Raw genomic sequence first — 17148 nt, 5'->3', positions numbered from 1 at the left:
TTTTGTTTTGTTTTGTTTTGTTTTGTTTTGTTTTGTTTTGTTTTGTTTTATTCAGGCCCTTTTCTACTCCTCTAACACACAAATGCCCTTTCAAAGGCAGGTAGTTGCTGTTGCTGTTGTTGTTGTTGTTGTTGTTAACTGAATAAGCCCAATGAAAAGATTGATCCATTTATTTGATAAAGGGGGGGGGGAGTAGCAATTTGCTTCCAAAGAGGTGTGTGAGGTCTTATAATATGCCCTTTGGCATTGAAAAGATTAGTTTGTACAGTTTGCTAATAAATTGTTATTGCTATTATTTTAATTAGCCAGAGTTTCAATTGCTCCTTTATATCTTGCAAGATTTCAGGCAGGATTTTCTAGATAAGCTGCATTAATCATATAGCAAGAATGTGATCATTTAGGGGCACCTGGGTGGCTCAATTGGTTAAGTCTCTGACTTTGGGTCATGATCTTGTGGTTCATGAGTTCCAGCCCCGTGTTGGGCTCTGCGCCGACAGCTCAGAGCTTGCTTCAGATTCCGTGTCTCCCTTTCTCTCTGCCCCTTCCCCGCTCGTGCTCTGTCTGTGTCTTTCTCTCAAAAATAAATAAACATTAAAAAAATTGTTTTTTAAAGAATGTGTTCATTTAAAATTTGTCCTGTCTGCCAAATGACTGTCATTTGTGTGCATCCCTAAAGAACTTTTAGAACTTGAAAAAAGTTGCAACAAGACTAGTATGTAGATGTCACTCTTACATTTGGACAAATAACAAAACTCTTTAGAGGTTTTTCCATAGAATTTATTATTTTCAGCTCCTGACTATAAGCATTACCTAAGCAGTCTGTGGATTTCTTCAAGAAGTATGACAAGACATAGAGACGGGTGTTCCTGGTAACTGGAGATCTATCTGCTCTTGCAATTGGAGAAGAGGGAAGGGAATCTTTTTCATTGGGGGAAGGAAAAAGGGAGAAAATTTGAATATATCTCCTTTGATTTTTACATGATATTATGAGACATTTGCTTTTTAGAGATGGTTACCAGCATCCATATTTTTGTGTGAGCACATGGCACTGGAGTGGGGAACGTGGGTGGGAATGTCCAATGGAAACCACAAGGCAACTTCTGTGAGCATTCATAGAAAGCCAGGGAGACATGGACAAGTGGGTTTCCCCTTCCAGGGTAGTGGTACAGGCCAGCACAGACCCCCAAACTGAGGGAAATTAGTCAGACCTCAAGAAATCAGGAAGTTTATCAATAATTTCTATTGCCATTGCCCAAATAACCTATGGACCACAAAAAGCATTGCAATGCAGGTAAAATCTTGCTGGCTGTTAAGGACTTTTTTGTTTTGTTTCGTTGTAAGAAGATAACATAGCTCTCTGCAAGGTTCTTCACAAGGATATGACCTAGAAAACCAGGAAGTCTGGTGGATGAATAAAAGAACTTGCTCCCTCTCTCCTGATTCTGTCTGAACCAATATTTGATTATATTTTATTCAGGGGCAACTCAGCTTCAAGTAAAGCCAAAGCTCCTTTGCAGATTGAGATGGAAGCTCACGAAATCCATTCACTTTTTTCTGTCAGTATAGGAAACAGACTGGTTGTAACTGCAGGGTTCACCTGGTTTTGTCCCTTCTTCCCCCCCCGCCCCCCCTCATCCTCCAGATCTGGTTAGCTGGTCAGCTCCAGTGATGAAATGTCAGCATGGTTGCATCAGCACCTTTGACCAATTGGCACTTCGTACCTCCTGCTGTTTATTCTTCATGCTATGCCCGCTACGCCCTCCAGACCCTCGCCCTTCCCCCGACCCTTCCGTAGTGGTTGATAATCCCCAGTAGCAAACTTGTACAAGGCAGATAGATCGCAAACTATCCACACATATGTAACAAGTGTCAGCTAAGTAATGGCACTTGAAGTGGGTTTCAGGTAGACCTAATATGATGTTAAAATCAGTTCCACAGTCTAAGTCTTCAACTGTCTACCAGCATGAACCAACCTCCACAGCTGATTCCAAAACCGGCAGTGTAGTCTAGTTGCTATTTGGAATCACAATGGTTAGAAGAGAGGAAGGAAACTATTTTTTTAGTTACTCCTGCTGCTCTGTTTTTATTTTATTCACAGACACTGGAAATTCTGGATTAACTTATACCCTGGAGTGTTAACAGAGGCGCAGCCTCTATGCAGAGGAGCAACCAGCATGGCCTTCGACAGCCCCTGTGTGTCCCCCTGTAACGGTACAAATCACCGAGGAACATGGCCCTGAAAGGGGGCAAGGGTGTGAGGGTCAACAGACCTGGATACGTTTGTGACAATGCAGAATTAACTTTAACACTTAAGAAAAATAAATAACTTCAAGAAAAGCCAACTATGCTAAACAGAGTCACATAAAAAGTTTGCTCCTGAAATTGTTCTTAAAAAGCCAAGATGGTTAACATTGATTCATCTTAGGCTAGGCTAGGCTATGACCTGTTTAAATTCAACCTTTGTCCCTAACATTGAATGTCTCCCTCACCAACAATTTTGCTGATTTCTAAAATATTATTTTATCCATAAATTTTCATTTTGTCTTCTTCCTTAGATGTCATTAAATCAGTATGCACTTACAAAAATATCCACCACAATATTATGATTATAAATATTTTGAACATGAAATTCATTCAGAACAATAAGCAAACAAAACAAATCCCTTGGTGGCATAAAGCCCCAAATCTCCAGTTTCTCACATCTCCAGGAGAATTCCTGCAGTGAAAACAGCAATACTCACACAGACAATATAAACTGTTACTCTGCTTGAAAAGTCACAGGGGACTACACAGGAAGAGCTGACTCTATATTGCTGTTTTCCTTTACAGTTCTAAGTACAGGGACCACTTTCACTGTGCAGCCGTGACTCAGATGAATGTTTTGTAATGGCAACCAAGTGCACTCAAACCACTTAAAAGCAAATTATGTGAGCATCTTGCCATTGCAACAAGATTTAAACTTTTTCGGACCATTCACTATAAAGGTCCACTAAAGCATTAGAAGAAATTAAGTCCTTCCCTTTGGGGTTTGTCTAAACTTTCTTCTTAGTAAGACCCGGTTCTAAGTACCTAAGAATCACACTGAGAAAAGCAACATCATTAGCATACATACTTAAAATCACAAGTCACATGAACTCCTAAACCTTGTAACTTACAGTTAACAAAATTGCAATAGTGAACTGCAAATAAAACTCCTCATTTGGGGTAAGTATCTAGGAAATAAGTGCTAGCACTTTTGTAAAAACTAGGGGGACACAGCGATTTATGAAATATTCCAAGTGCAGAGGGATCATTTCCACCCCCCCTTGTCTTTCTATCACAACTGGTTCATTGTCCATATTTAGTTTACATATGTCATTTAGAATCCACTTACTGTTAGATGCTGGAACAGCCACGCCCTCATGATATTTGTGGCTACTTTGGGAAAGATGCCACGCTTTTTGTGACGCTTTTTGTCCTTATCTGGATCATCATCGTCACCTGTGCTGGGGGAAGCTACACTGTTGTCCAAGCCATCACCTGCAAACATAGTGAATCAAATTTTGACTGATGCTACCTTGACATGCTTTATTCAAATAGAATGCCTTTGGATATAAACAAAACCAAAAGAGCAATATAAATGATTAATAGTTTATTTGGTACTTTTTTTTTTTTTCCAAAACAAAGAGAAAAACAAGGCCTAGACTCAAAAGTAGTCAGGTCTAAGGAACTTCTTCCAAAGAACAGTGGGGAAAGTCAAAGGGAATGAAGGGAAATAGCCAATCTCTTTAGTAGCTTTGTTGCCATGGTCATTATTCAGATGTGTAGAGTTGAGACATGCTAAGCATAACTCCTAGTGGGGAGTTAAATATAGTGGCCGCCATTGGCAGAGGCCAATGCCTGGGTATTCAAACCTCACATATAGTCGTTGATGTGGTCAACATGTGAGAAGATGCATTCAAGATATCAACTATTTCCACAAGTGATCTATCTTAAGACTAAAGTAGGCCATGGAAATGGTAGGTAATCCATCATCTAAGCAGTTTGACATAGGAATGCTTCAAATAGAATGTAATTTTTCTTGTCATGAAAAGAGAGCATCAAGTTTAGGAAGGGCAAAACTCCTGAAATAGTTTTTTAATTAGGAAATGATTACTATGTAAGTCAAATAAAGTGATGTTAAATTAATAGTCAATGGGAATTGTATTATCCTAAAAATCCAGGAAGTTTCTAAAGTTTCTTCTAGATTTAATTTTTTCTCATTGCAAAATCATCTGTTGACAAATCATCTGTTTCTTGAATATTGGATCCTATTTTTCCATTGATTTTTGCCAAAACATTTACGTTGCTTCTTCTAGAAAATATTCTGGCTCTGTGACACAATAAAATTAAAGATGTAGGATTCCTTTTACAATGTCATGTTTAATAAGACAAAAAAAAATGAAATTTCAGCCCATGTAATCACACTGTCCAAAACAAGTCATAAGGCACAAGTGGAAACTAACTACCTTGGTTTGGACACAAAAGTTCAAAGGGAACGAGAGTACACTAAAAAGGAGCTTATCTTCTATCAAATGTGCCTTCCTACCTGCTGCCCCTGCTCTTGGGGGAAGCTACCGACTTTCAGAAAGGGATAGGTTGGTCTGGCCTAGGAAGAATTGCTACAGCAGTAAGGCTCTGAATTGAGGCAAGACATGCACCTGAGAGCACGTTCCCTGGGTTATGGAAGTCACTAGAGAGCAGTCTACAGGCCCAAACAATGAGGTCCTTTGGCAAAGCAATTTTCCTGGTCACTGTACATTGGAACTAGCCTCAGATTCAGTTACATCACTCTGTGAATTTCTTATTTCGTATTCCTTATTTCTGTTACCTAAATACACTACATATGCAAAGAATTCTCTACTTTGATTCAGTTATTTCAGCCTAATCTTTAGTAATTATGTTGCCATTAATCAATTGTTCTTAACAACTCCCTCAGGACACCCCCCCCATCTCCCTCCCCCAACAAAGAAAATTGCCCCCAAACTGCCTTAACTTGTATTGAGGTAAAGTTTAAAAACTCTTGTTGGGTGAGGAACAGACTAGTTTCAACATTTCTGCTATGATTACAGCATGTGCCGCAAATACAAAACTTTTGCAGAACTTTTCAGAGTGGGATTTTTATTAATTTTAAAAAGCAAACTTTTATTATATTTAAAATCCATATAGTTGTTAAACCTCCACAGAATCATTGCTGTGTTCTCAGTGGAAAAGATCACATAGACCCATAGTTCCAAAACCCTCACCGTACCAGTGAGGAAAGTGCTTGTATTCTGGTGGGTGACTTACCCAAGGTCACGCAGCAGGGATGGGACTGGCCCACCTGTGCCCGACCAGACACCCCCACCCCTAAATCAGTGTCCCTTCCACCCCACCAAACTCGTTATTTGCATAGCCAAGTGTTTTATAAGGAGTCCCCTTGGATTTGCCTAATAAATTCCTTGAAAGTCCAGTATTTAAAGAGGCTTTTTATTCAGAGAAGCAATTCACCATATAAAATAACAATTCATTAAAGAAACATGAGAAAAGAAACCAACTCAACAGCATTTAAAATTTCAATGGGCTAATCCACTCTCAATATGCAAAAGGTAACCGAGGAAAAGAAACATATTACTTGATCATTGATTAAAAATGAAAAGCTTCTAACCTAATGACAGTTTTTTACCACCTCTCCATGATTGTTTTCCACCTTAAAAAAAAATAGCCTTTCTATCTGTCTCCAAACCCCTTCAGATTAATTTAGCAGGCAATGCCTAGTGCCTGCCTCGAAGAGAATTCATTGATAATTTATGGAAATATCTACTATAATCCAGCGGAGATGACTTTTTTCCAGCTTTGTGCATCAATAGATAATCAAGGCCTTAAAGCAGCCTTAGCTTCCCATTACCTCAGGCAAAAGAATTCCTGAAAGCGTGCCTTGAGGGCACCTGAATTATATACTCCATTAGGAGAGGAAGGCTTTCTGCATTCCATGTGTAACACTCACCAGAACCTTTCCTGTTTATTTCTGCTGTATGAAAGCAGAAGCATTAGGAACAGAATTTTTTAAGTGAAGACTTATGTAGATACAATGGAGAAACCTTTCAAGCAGGAGCCAGATCACCCCCTTCAGTCCCTGGCAGTGACCTCTCCTGAATAAAAGGTTTCTATTACATCATTAGCTCAAGCCAAAAACAGCCTTGGCTTAATGCACAGTTTGTTCTTCCTACTGTTTTTAGGCAAATACAGCTACTTTACTCCCATCTGGGAGGGAAATTACACTGCTGGGTTGTAATCTAAGACAAGATTTTCATTGGAAGCAAATGCTTTCAATCCAGTGTAAATACTGGTGCATGTTCAGAAAAGCCTAAAACAATAAACCCTGCTCCTTCCCGACACAAGTTAGGGAAATGGAGAAGATGGGGAAGGAGAGGAGCATAATAAAACAGACTATTCTAAAAGCAAACACGTTCATAGATTTTAATAAATTGTTTAACCTCTTCCACTTTCTAGAATTGAAAATTGATCTCGAAACGTCTCAACCTCAGAGGAAAGTCTAAATGGTCGATTGTACCTTTAGCATTCCCATTCACTCTGCAATTTGATACAGTCACCTCTATGCGGTCTCTGGAGGATTTATTTCCTTTTTTTATTTTTAAGATCACTAAACAAACTTGGAGAACCGCCGGCCGACCACATGGCAGCAGGCAGCGGCTCTGAACCACATTTGTAAAATGTCAGCAGTGACTTCATTCCTGGAGCTGACTTCTCCTGCCGCCAAATGAAGGCAAACTGAAAAGGTGGAAATAATCATAAAAATGATGCTAGTCCATAAACAAGCTTACAGCCTCATTAGGATAGCAGTAGGCTCCAGTGGGTGATTTATGCTCGTTTTGCTGATGCTATGAGGAAATGCCATAGGGCGACTTTAGCCAATTGCTAATGGTTTCTGACAGCTTCTTAGCAACTAGTGCAAGCAACGTTGTGGCGTTTGCTAGTGACAGAAACCGAAAATGTCATATTATCTGCCCATGTGTCATGAAGTCCGTGTGGCAATTAACTAGCAGGCCAGTGACTGAGGGGCCAGAGGCTCCCGAAAATGGCCTTTGGCTATGCAGTGGCAGCCGCTGGGCGCAGAGGCACACACTGCCTGCACATATGCAACATTCTAATGCAGAAATCCACTTCCTTGTGACTTCCCGGCTCTGATGAGACCGGGCCACTCAAATCCCTTTTTTCTCCCCCACTCAAGTGAAACTCTGGGCTCCTCTCTCTCTCTCTTCTCTCTCTCCCCCCTCCCTCTCTCTCTCCCCCCCCCCCCCCCCCCCCTCTCTCTCACACAGCACCAGCTCAGGCCTTATGAGAGGACTCCAAAGCAATCTGCTTTGATATGATTATCCGAATGGCTCCTTAATTGGCAATACCTGGTTCTGGGCTTTTTGGACGCTGGATTCAAAGGTGCTAGCCATTTTTCTGCTCTCTCACAAATTAGTCTAAAAGGATTTAAGATCACTGAAGCAGACTCATTGCCTGTCAGATTGCTGGGAGCGGAGGAAGTCTGTGCAGCAATAAGACACTATGTAAAAAACACCAGGCTTCTAACAAGCAGGGAGAGAATCTTGGCCACACTTTTCAGTTTCCGAGCTATCAAAACCATGCACTATATGTCAAACTGTCAAACCTTTCAGCGTGGGCCATTTGCCCTTTCAAATAATATTTAAGAATTGTTTTTACAAAATTTTATAGGCCATGGTCTAGTGAAAGAGGCCAACCAACAAAGAAAGGAATTTGTACTACAATTCGTCTACGGACAATTTCTTGTGAGACCTGGTCTGTCCCTGCGGAGCAAGGCAGGTGACCTGTGGCAGCTCCCAGGCTGTCAGAGAGCTCAGATTTCAAACACGCTCAACTCAAACATCCCGAGTCGCCTATTTAAGCATGCCCAGGCATTTAGACTGTGCTATCTCGTGCCTTTCAAGGCAGGATAAAGCGGCATTTACCGTATTCAGGCCATTCAATGGGTCAGACTGACCGTGTCAGCAGGGGCTCCTCTCGGGCAGGTCACAGCCCTGCTCCCATTTTTCTCCTCCTCCTGACTCCCTCTCTCCCCCCAGGACTGCCCTTCCCCAAAACCTAGTCTGAGCCAGGCTAAAACAAAACTCCAAAGTGCCCAAGATTCACATCACAACTGACAGGGACTTCCAGTCAGTGGGCCAGCAGGCATCAACAAAATGGGTTGTCTGCCAGAGGGTTCGTTACGTCACAGAGACAAAACTCCTAATTAGGGATATGAACTTTCAACTGCCAGGGAAAATGAAAGTGTTGGGTTGTGGACCTCCTTCTTTTGCGGGAAGCCATCCCAGCTTCAAGACGATTCATTTACGATTTTCTATTGAGACCCCACAGTTTCCAGCCAGGTTCTCTCCTTAACTTTTGCTTTACTCATCTTCAAGTGTTTAGAAACAGAATGCTGATCCCAGAAATGGACGGAGACTCAAAACCAAGGCCATTTATAATCGCATCTTTCGATACGGAGTAAATTCTGTCATGTCTTGAAAGGTATCCAAACGGTCAATTCAAAAGCATTCTTTAAGACCGTACAGCTCATGTTGTAAGGTGGCTAAATTTTCATCCAATATTAAGGGTTTCTTTTTTTCTCTTGTCTGTTTTCTCACACAGCACATCAACAAGAGAGAATACGGCATTTCACCCCTTACATAGCGTGTAGAACATTCCTGCCTTTCTAGGGGCTGCTGGTGCAAACATCCCACAGTATGGAGAGGTCAGGTTTCTTTTGTAGTGGAGCTATCCGGGTGTGCCAGGTTGTCAGGAAGAATGTAAAACTACCCCAAACCCACTTCTCCAGATCATGGCTGTGTCTACTTAGCCAGAAGTCAGATGGGATAATGTTTCTGTGTTATGTTAAGAGGATAAATGGTGAGAATTATAGACAAGCCTTTCTCAGGAACCAGCTAAAATACTTCAGAGGTTATAAAGAAGTGTTTTGTCTTCATTGAGAATGTGTAATAGCTGCCAGAATGATTTTTCTAAAATACATATCTGATCCTATAACCCTGGCACTTCAAATGCTTCCGTGGCTATCATTTGCCTTCAGGATAAAGGTCACACTTTTTAGCCTGGTGTGGAAGGCCTTTCACGATCTCTCTCCTGGGTGTTTCTTCTGTGGGTTCCCTGTGTTCACGGGTACTCACCGCCCCACCCCAATCCTGAGCCTGTTTGACCTTCTCACCGTCTCCCCGCAGGCACTGCTCTCACACCTCTTTGTGGTTCCCTGTGCTAGCCCCTTGGTAATGTCCTTCCTGGGAAGCTCCTTGGTGACCTTTTAGGCTCCACTCAACTGCCATCTCCTAGAAGAAGCACACACTGGACTCTCGCTGTTTAGTGATACCCCTCTCCAATCCCCAATTCTTCTTTTCCTGACATTCCTGCCTCCAAACACACATCATACTCTACCAAGACTGTTGATTTCTGTCGTCTCTGTCTCAACTTGATTACAGGATATATGAAAGCAGGGACAGGGTCACTCTCCCCTCTAAGATGATCTAGTCCCAGGCTCACCCCAGTGTACAGGGTACAAATTTGCCAATTGGGTATTAAATTAATGAGCAAATGCATTTCTTTTTTTCACTGCATGGAGAAAACCACAGTTTCAATTTCCAGCTGTTATAATTCTTTTTGATACATAAACTCCTGAAGAATATTCACGAAGGAAAGTCAGTTAAACTATAAGAAAACATAAAGGAAACACATTCTACAAAGCTGGGAAGCTTCCTTGGAATCTTTAAGCTCATCTTGGACAAAAGATGGATTGGGTTAAAGTATTGGAGTTCTTCATAATGCTTGCCATAGTCCCTCCCTCAAAAATGCGCTCCTACGTCCTTCAATTACAATTTAAAACTATTTACCTAATTAAAATTTCTTGCTGTTTGTCCATTTTTCCTGAGTTCAACTTCAAAAGATAAACCAAAAGTTTTGTTTCTCTCTACGTTTTTCCCAATGAATTATATATACTACTTTTACACGTCTTCCAGTTTTATCACAGCAAAGAAACTCAACTGTCTCTGAGCAGAAAATTTCACCCTCAGCTGAGACTCCAGACTCAGATTATAGACATGGTGCTAAATACAAAACCCTAGAAACTCTGGCATTTCCTTGTTTTGCCAAGTCATGGATCAGTCTTTCCCATAGCATCATTCCTCCACACCTGGCTCAGCAATTTTTTAGCAACAGGTTATCTGAGGACATTAGTATATGATATGTTGACATGTCATAGATTGACATGTCATAGGGTCCTAGGAGACATTAGAAAGGATTTTGTAAGACATACGAAAACCTACTATGACCTCTTGGGTTTTATCACACACTTTCAAGAAAAATGGAGCAGACTTCATATATCTTCAAATCTGCAGGCAATATACAAATACATAATATTCTAAATCCAATGGTCAACTTTTAAATTTAACTTTAATTAGGGTTCTATTTTTTTTTAATTTTTTTAATGCTTATTCATTTGTGAGAGACAGAGAGAGACAGTGCGTGAGTGGGGGAGGGGCAGAGAGAGAGGGAGACACAGAATCTGAAGCAGACCCCAGGCTCTGAGCTGTCAGCACAGAGCCCGATTTGGGGCTCGAACTCAAAGACAGTGAGATCATGACCTGAGCTGAAATCGGACACGCAACCGACTGAGCCACCCAGGTGCCCCTAATTAGGGTTCTATTAACTCAGCCTTCCTTTTGCATTTCTTCTCATCCTTATCCTTAGGTGTTTAAGGATTCCTTGTTCTTAATTTAAAGTGATTTTCAGCTGATCAAAACAAAACAAAACAAAACAAAACAAAGGAAAGCACATTCTCCTATATTTTATGTTACCACCCAGGACTTTCCTGAAAATCCTAAGGTGGTTCCTTTGGAAACCAAGGTAAGGTGTTAGATGTTGGCACCTGTCATAGCAGTGTGAGGTTCTAAAAAGGGTGAAAGGAATGGCCAGTGCTACAGATACACTAAAGGCAGTGACTGAAAAGACAGAGGTAAGAAGAGTGGGGGAGAAGATTAAGAATAAGAAAACTTGGGATGCCTGGGTGGCTCAGTCTGTTGAGCATCCGATTTCAGCTCAGGTCATGATCTCACAGTTCATGAGTTCGAGCCCTACATCAGCCTCTGTGCTGACAGCTCAGAGCCTGGAGACTGCTTTGGATTCTGTGTCTCCCTCCCTCCCTCTCTCTGCCCACCCCCCGCTCACTCTCTGTGTCTCTCAAAAATAAATAAACATTAAAAAAAAAGAATAAGAAAACTTTTGGGGTGCCTGGGTGGTTCAGTCAGTTAAGCATCTGACTCTTGATTTTGGCTCAGGTCATGATCTCAGAGTTTGTGGGTTTGAGCCTTGCATAGGGCTCTGTGCTGACTGTGCAGAGCCTGCTTGGGATTCTCTCTCTCTCTCTCTCTCTCTCTCTCTCTCACTCTCTCTCTCTCTCTCTCTCTGCCCCTCCCCTGCTTGTTCTCTCTCTCTCAAAATAAATAAACATTAAATATATATATTTTTAAAAAGAATAAGCAAACTTTAAATAAACACATTGTTGGCCCTTATAAAAAGAAACGTCTAGGTACACTTCCTCAGATTGGCTTCACAGAGATTTGCCATGATGCTTTTCCTTTCTCTTTGAATTTAGGTCTGTTAAAGATGACAAATATTTGTTAATAGTTAACCACTGTGAGGGGCGCCTGAGTGGCTCAGTGGTTAAGTGGCTGACTCTTGATTTAGGCTCAGGTCATGATCTCATAGTTCATGGGTTCAAGTCCACGTCAGGCTCTGCACTGACAGCACAGAGTCTGCTTGGGATTCTCTCTCTCCCTCTCTCCCTGCCCCTACCTTGCTCGCACTCTATCTCTCTCTCCCAAAAATAAATAAACATTTTTAAAAAATCATTAACCACTGTGAAATGAGCTCACAGCCTTATTCTGCCCTGTAGTGGACTCCTGACATCACAGAACCCTAAGAGAAGAAATGGAGATTCAGAGCCTGGAGAAAGTAAGTCTCTCTATGAATATACTGCTTCCTTTTCTAAAGAGTGAAGTGTTGCCTTTAAAAGTGAGCCCTATATGGGGTGCCTGGGTGGCTCAGTTGGTTAAGCATCTGACTTTGGTTCAGCTCATGATCTCCCAGTTTGTGGGTTTGAGCCCCATGCCGGGCTCTGTGCTGACAGCTTGGAGCCTGGAGCCAGCTTTGGATTCTGTGTCTCCCTCTCTCTCTGCCCCTCCCCCATTCGCACTCTGTCTCTCCCACTTTCTCAAAGATAAACATTAAAAAAAATTTTTTTTTAAATGAGCCCTATATAGGTAACCATCTTTTGTGTAAGGGGTCACTCTTATCATTCACTCATTTGTTCTTTAACGAAAACGTATTGAATACTCATGATGTCCCAAACACTATGTGAACCATTAGAAACACTAATGGTGAACAAAATCACGAACAGTCTTTGTTTCTATGGAGCTTTTCAGTTAGAGGGCACAGATGTTAAATGAAATAAACACAGTAATAAATGTACAATTGTCCTCCATCAGAAAGAAATGTAAATCTCTGAGTGTGTGAAACAAAGGAAACTGACTTAGGAGGAATCTGAGCAGAATCTGAAGGATGGAGAAAAGTCAAGCAGGTATAGTGAGCAGACTAAAAGGGCAGAGAACAGAAAAAGTATTGCAGCATCTGCAAAGGCCCTGTGTCTGGAAGCATGGCACAACGACAGAATTGGAACCTGGGAAGGCAGGACAAGATGACATTGGAGAGGTAAGAGGAGCAAGAACACTTAGAGCCTCAGGGGCCACAGTCAGGATTTGCGTGTTTGTCCCTAGGGTTCTGAGTAGCAACCCATACACGTATTTCTATGGTGTCACCAGTGTCCTCTCCATTGCATGCCCCAATGTTACATAAATTTTACCAAATAAAGCCTCATTCCCCAGTGTCTCTTTCTAGTTCAATCTAAAAAATCCTTTGATTCCAGATTAAGACTGGGGAATGAGGGACAATGGAAAAGCAATGAGTCCATTCAGGCAGACCCCAATGTAGGCACAGATTACACTCTGAAGTTAATTTGTAACTAGGTCTCTTGGACAGTAGAACATATTTTCACATGGAAGCAAGTTAAGAATGGTTAGATCTCAAGGTTTGCTCATCAAAGCCCACAAAATTCATCAAGTGAATAAAGTCCTAACTGACATCTGAGCCCTGGGTGCAAGAAGTCAGAAAGTATAAGAAGAAGGAGGAAGATGAGTTTTTCCCTCATATTCCTGTATACAGAGTCAGCCTAGGAAAATATGAAAATCCGTGTAAGTGCCTTTAGTATCTCCTTTTCTGTTTGTCACTTCCATTGCACAGATCCATCTCCTGGAGGCTCTAAGTAGCCCAATGCCTTGGAGAGGCACGCGGCCTCCTCCCACTGTGGACGCCCCACCCAGATCTATCCTCTTCTTGCTCTGAGCTCACACTTACCATTCCCCAACAACCAAAATACCCAGCCTTTGAATCTAGTTGATCTAAGCCAGACTTTAGGTAGAAAGCCATCTGAAAGCACCAATTGGTTGGGACTAGGCAGGAATAACTGATGCCCCCTCACCTTCCCAGAAATGTTGGCACTCTGAAAAGGAAATTTGTTAATGCAAATGAATCTTTAAATGGCAGAATTTCAGGTAGAGTAATAAATAAAGCTTAAAAAAAATTTTTTTTAATACAGCTGCTGTTGGGAAAGTTTTGTTGTTGTTTTAAGCCATAGATGCCAGCCTTTCAGAAGAGCCCCAGGATCACCTTCCAAACTTGGCATTACACCCCACCGCTCTCAACCACTCCACCCCTGTTCATCCCTGAAGACATTTGGGAAGCCATGCCTTTTTTACTGTTCTCAATTTTTCTTTTTCTTTTTCTTTTCTCCACAGAGATTGTGGTGACAGTAAATGGGTCCTGGGGATGCACAGCAAGGAGACTAGGAGTGAGAGATCTTGGTTGAACACTTGTGTGTATATGTAGGACATTTGTACAATCTGGGTGTTTATAACTTAAGGATTGCCAACCCATTGAAATAAATTTGCAATCACTCCTTTACTACAAATAAATGCATTCTATTAAGCATCTATCACTTCACGATTCTTTGCTGAGAACACAAATAATGCATAAAACACAACAGGGTAAAAAATATGAAAAGAATCCAGTTAAATAACCAAGACCCAGAATGAAAATGCTTACTGGATTTTTGTGCAATACAAAGAAAATCTCTTGAATTATTTTAATATGCCATCGATGGAATTAAGGGAAGAAATAGGACTTTCTAAATTCATGGAAAATAAGACTTGTCAGTCAGAGTTGGTCATTATTCAAATTTGTAGTTTACTTAAGATTTATTTTATGTAAGTATTTTTACAAGTAGAGTAATGTGGACAGATACACGTGCACCAAGAAATCGGCTAAATTTTCCAAGTTTTTTTTTTAATCATTGTACTTTGTTCTTTTGAGATAGGAATACCTTTTTCTAGTAATTCAATATGACTTTTTGACTTGAATCCCCCTCAGGGGAACAACAGCAAATTAGTTACCTATCCACAGAGGACAAACAGCAATGATGAATAGGAAAGAAAAAAAAGCACAGATTTTTACTCATTTTTCAACCATTCAGCATTTTTTTTTTTTTTTTTACGGCTAAACACCATGGAAAATCCCTGCAAAAACAGCATAACTTCTTAATGAAGTCTTAGAAACTTCAGGATGTGAGTGCACTGCAAAATATTACTGAAACCTTTGTATTTATACCAACAGTAAAACAAAATGGAAATCCCCCCATCGTTTTCTAAGGAAAAAAGAAAGAAAATATGCTTACAACTGCAAAGGTAAAACAGTACAGAAGTCATAAACTTTTGTTTTGAATCAACATCTCAGAAAGCATTTTAGGAACAAGTACTTTACCTTTTTAATGTTATAGCAATGCATGACAAATTCCTTGAGATATTCTTCCCCAAATATATAAATCATATATTAATGAATGGTCACAAAATTCTTTTTAACCATGAAAATAAATAAATCTCTTAGTAAAAACAAAAGCAGAAAACAAATGCCACACATGGGATCTTATAGACAGGTACACACACACACACACACACACACACACACCCCATTTATTTCTGTGAGATCCTCAAACCTTGCCATATAATTTATTTTTAAACTTCAACATATTCTGCATGTGTGCATGAATATATGCACGTATGCGTGTGTGTATATATACATACGCTTACACAGACAAGATAACATTCATTTATCAAAGAGGTCACTTCTCCAACAAACTTAATTATATAGAATACATTTGAAAAGGAGGATTTAAAAAAAAAGTTCCTGACATGCAGATTAGAAGTGGTTGAATTGGTTCTCAACTTTGGCTACACATAGAATCATGTGGTAGTTTTTGCAACTCCTGATGCCTCCACTCTACCCAAGACCAATTAAATTAGTATTTTGGAGGGTGAGATCCCAGCATTAATGAGTTGTAAAGCTCCAAGATGATTAAAATGTACAGCCAAGTTTGAGAACCAGTGGATTAGAATCACAGATTATATGTGGCAAAGCTCATATATTTTTTACAGAGAAATGACCATAAGACCTTTAATCAGAGAATCATTATGTGTATTTTAGATGAAGTTTTCAAAGGTTTACTCATCGGGTTTCCTGCCTCATAGTTTGTAGACTGAGAGTTTTATAATAATGTAAGATGATAAAAAGGCAAAAAATAAGAACCTAAGAAGCATAGCACACTAGGGCCCTTTAGCATACGGGAAAACAGCCCTATAAATGCTACAGAGGCGGTAAACAAAGAAATATGTAGCATAGTGCCATAAATCAAATATCTACTGAGTTTAAAAAATTCTTTAAGCTTGTTAAAATTAGATATGATACAGTGTATGTGTAGTCCGAAAACATTTTCCTAAAAATGCCCTAAATTTTTTAATATTTAAACAAGTAAGATTCTGTTCATCTGGACCACATCATTCTTAAATGGCCACAGATAAACCAGGATAACGTGTCTACGTTCCGTAGAAACTTTTCACGTGTCTGCCCTCACTTCACTGGTCTGCGTAGCTAGACGGAGCCTGTGCTTTACTCAGGGCACTGGTCTATCTTCTGACCCTCCTGGCTTCCTGGGGATCTTCTCTCAAGGTCCTCATGGGCTCCTCATCCCTTTTCATCTGCTCTCAGTACATAAGGAGGTAGGAGGGAAGGGCATGGTGTGTGCAGGAAGGACGAGGAGGCAGCTGCAGGGCAAGCGTGGTTTGGTGGGAGAAGTACCCCCTGAGGTAGGTAAGGTAAAAGTTGGAGCAAGAGGGAATGCTGTGGGCCAAGGGGGAAACAAACAGATGGCATTCTGTACAGAGAGGTTTCTTTGCATTCCAAGTAAAATGGAACTAGGTTGTAACATGTATACTGGGATGTCATTAAGAATCAAGTGATGTTGGGGCGCCTGGGTGGTTCAGTCGGTTAAGCGTCTGACTTTCGCTCAGGTCATGATCTCATGGTTTGTGGGTTTGAGCCCCATATCGGGCTCTGGGCTGATGGCTCAGAGCCTGGAGCCTGCTTCAGATTCTGTGTCTCCCTCTCTCTCTGTCCCCGCCCCCCCCCCCCCCCGCCCCGGTCATGCTCTGTCTCTGTCTCTCTCTCTCTCTCTCAAAAATAAACACTAAAAAATTAATTAAAAAAAAGCGATGTTAAGTTTACTTAGAAGGAAAACAGGCAAGAAAGTTGGAGTAAAAAAAATGAAAGCTTGTTTTTTTCTCTTATTGTAAAACCATCTGAAAATCCAACCGTTTCTGAAAGAAAAGGTTTGAGAATTACTGGCATCATGTCTGTTATTCCATCTAAACTTCTCTCTGATTATCCAAGACTTCGGTTCTTTGGTAGAGTTTCTCTGGCACACATACAGTCACTTGGCTAATCAGGGACAGGCGTAAGGTGCTGACTTGCTTTGGTGGGCATGGTAAGGATGAAGGAGCTTCTATAGCAGTGCTGCTCCTAAGGTGATGTACTTACGAGGCACCAGGGATCCTGTTAAAATGCAGTTCCAGATTCAGAGGGGCAGAGCCTAAGATTCTGCATTTCTAACAAGCT

At 40.8% G+C, this 17148-nt stretch overlaps 1 protein-coding gene across 2 annotated transcripts in view; it reads right to left on the bottom strand.

Annotated features, from left to right (window-relative positions):
• The window catches only part of MEIS1 (Meis homeobox 1), a 137552-nt gene that overhangs the window by 57249 nt on the left and 63155 nt on the right, over positions 1-17148 (bottom strand). For both annotated transcript variants that reach the window (XM_049651546.1, XM_049651544.1), the window contains exon 8: positions 3374-3519. In XM_049651546.1, the coding sequence (XP_049507503.1) occupies positions 3374-3519 (146 nt within the window). The remainder of the gene's footprint in view (positions 1-3373; positions 3520-17148) is intronic.

The sequence above is a fragment of the Panthera uncia genome, assembly GCF_023721935.1.
Source record: "Panthera uncia isolate 11264 chromosome A3 unlocalized genomic scaffold, Puncia_PCG_1.0 HiC_scaffold_11, whole genome shotgun sequence".
NCBI classification, from domain to species: Eukaryota; Metazoa; Chordata; class Mammalia; order Carnivora; family Felidae; genus Panthera; species Panthera uncia.
Note: the sequence above shows the minus strand (reverse complement) of the source record. Positions and strands in the feature narration are given on the sequence as shown.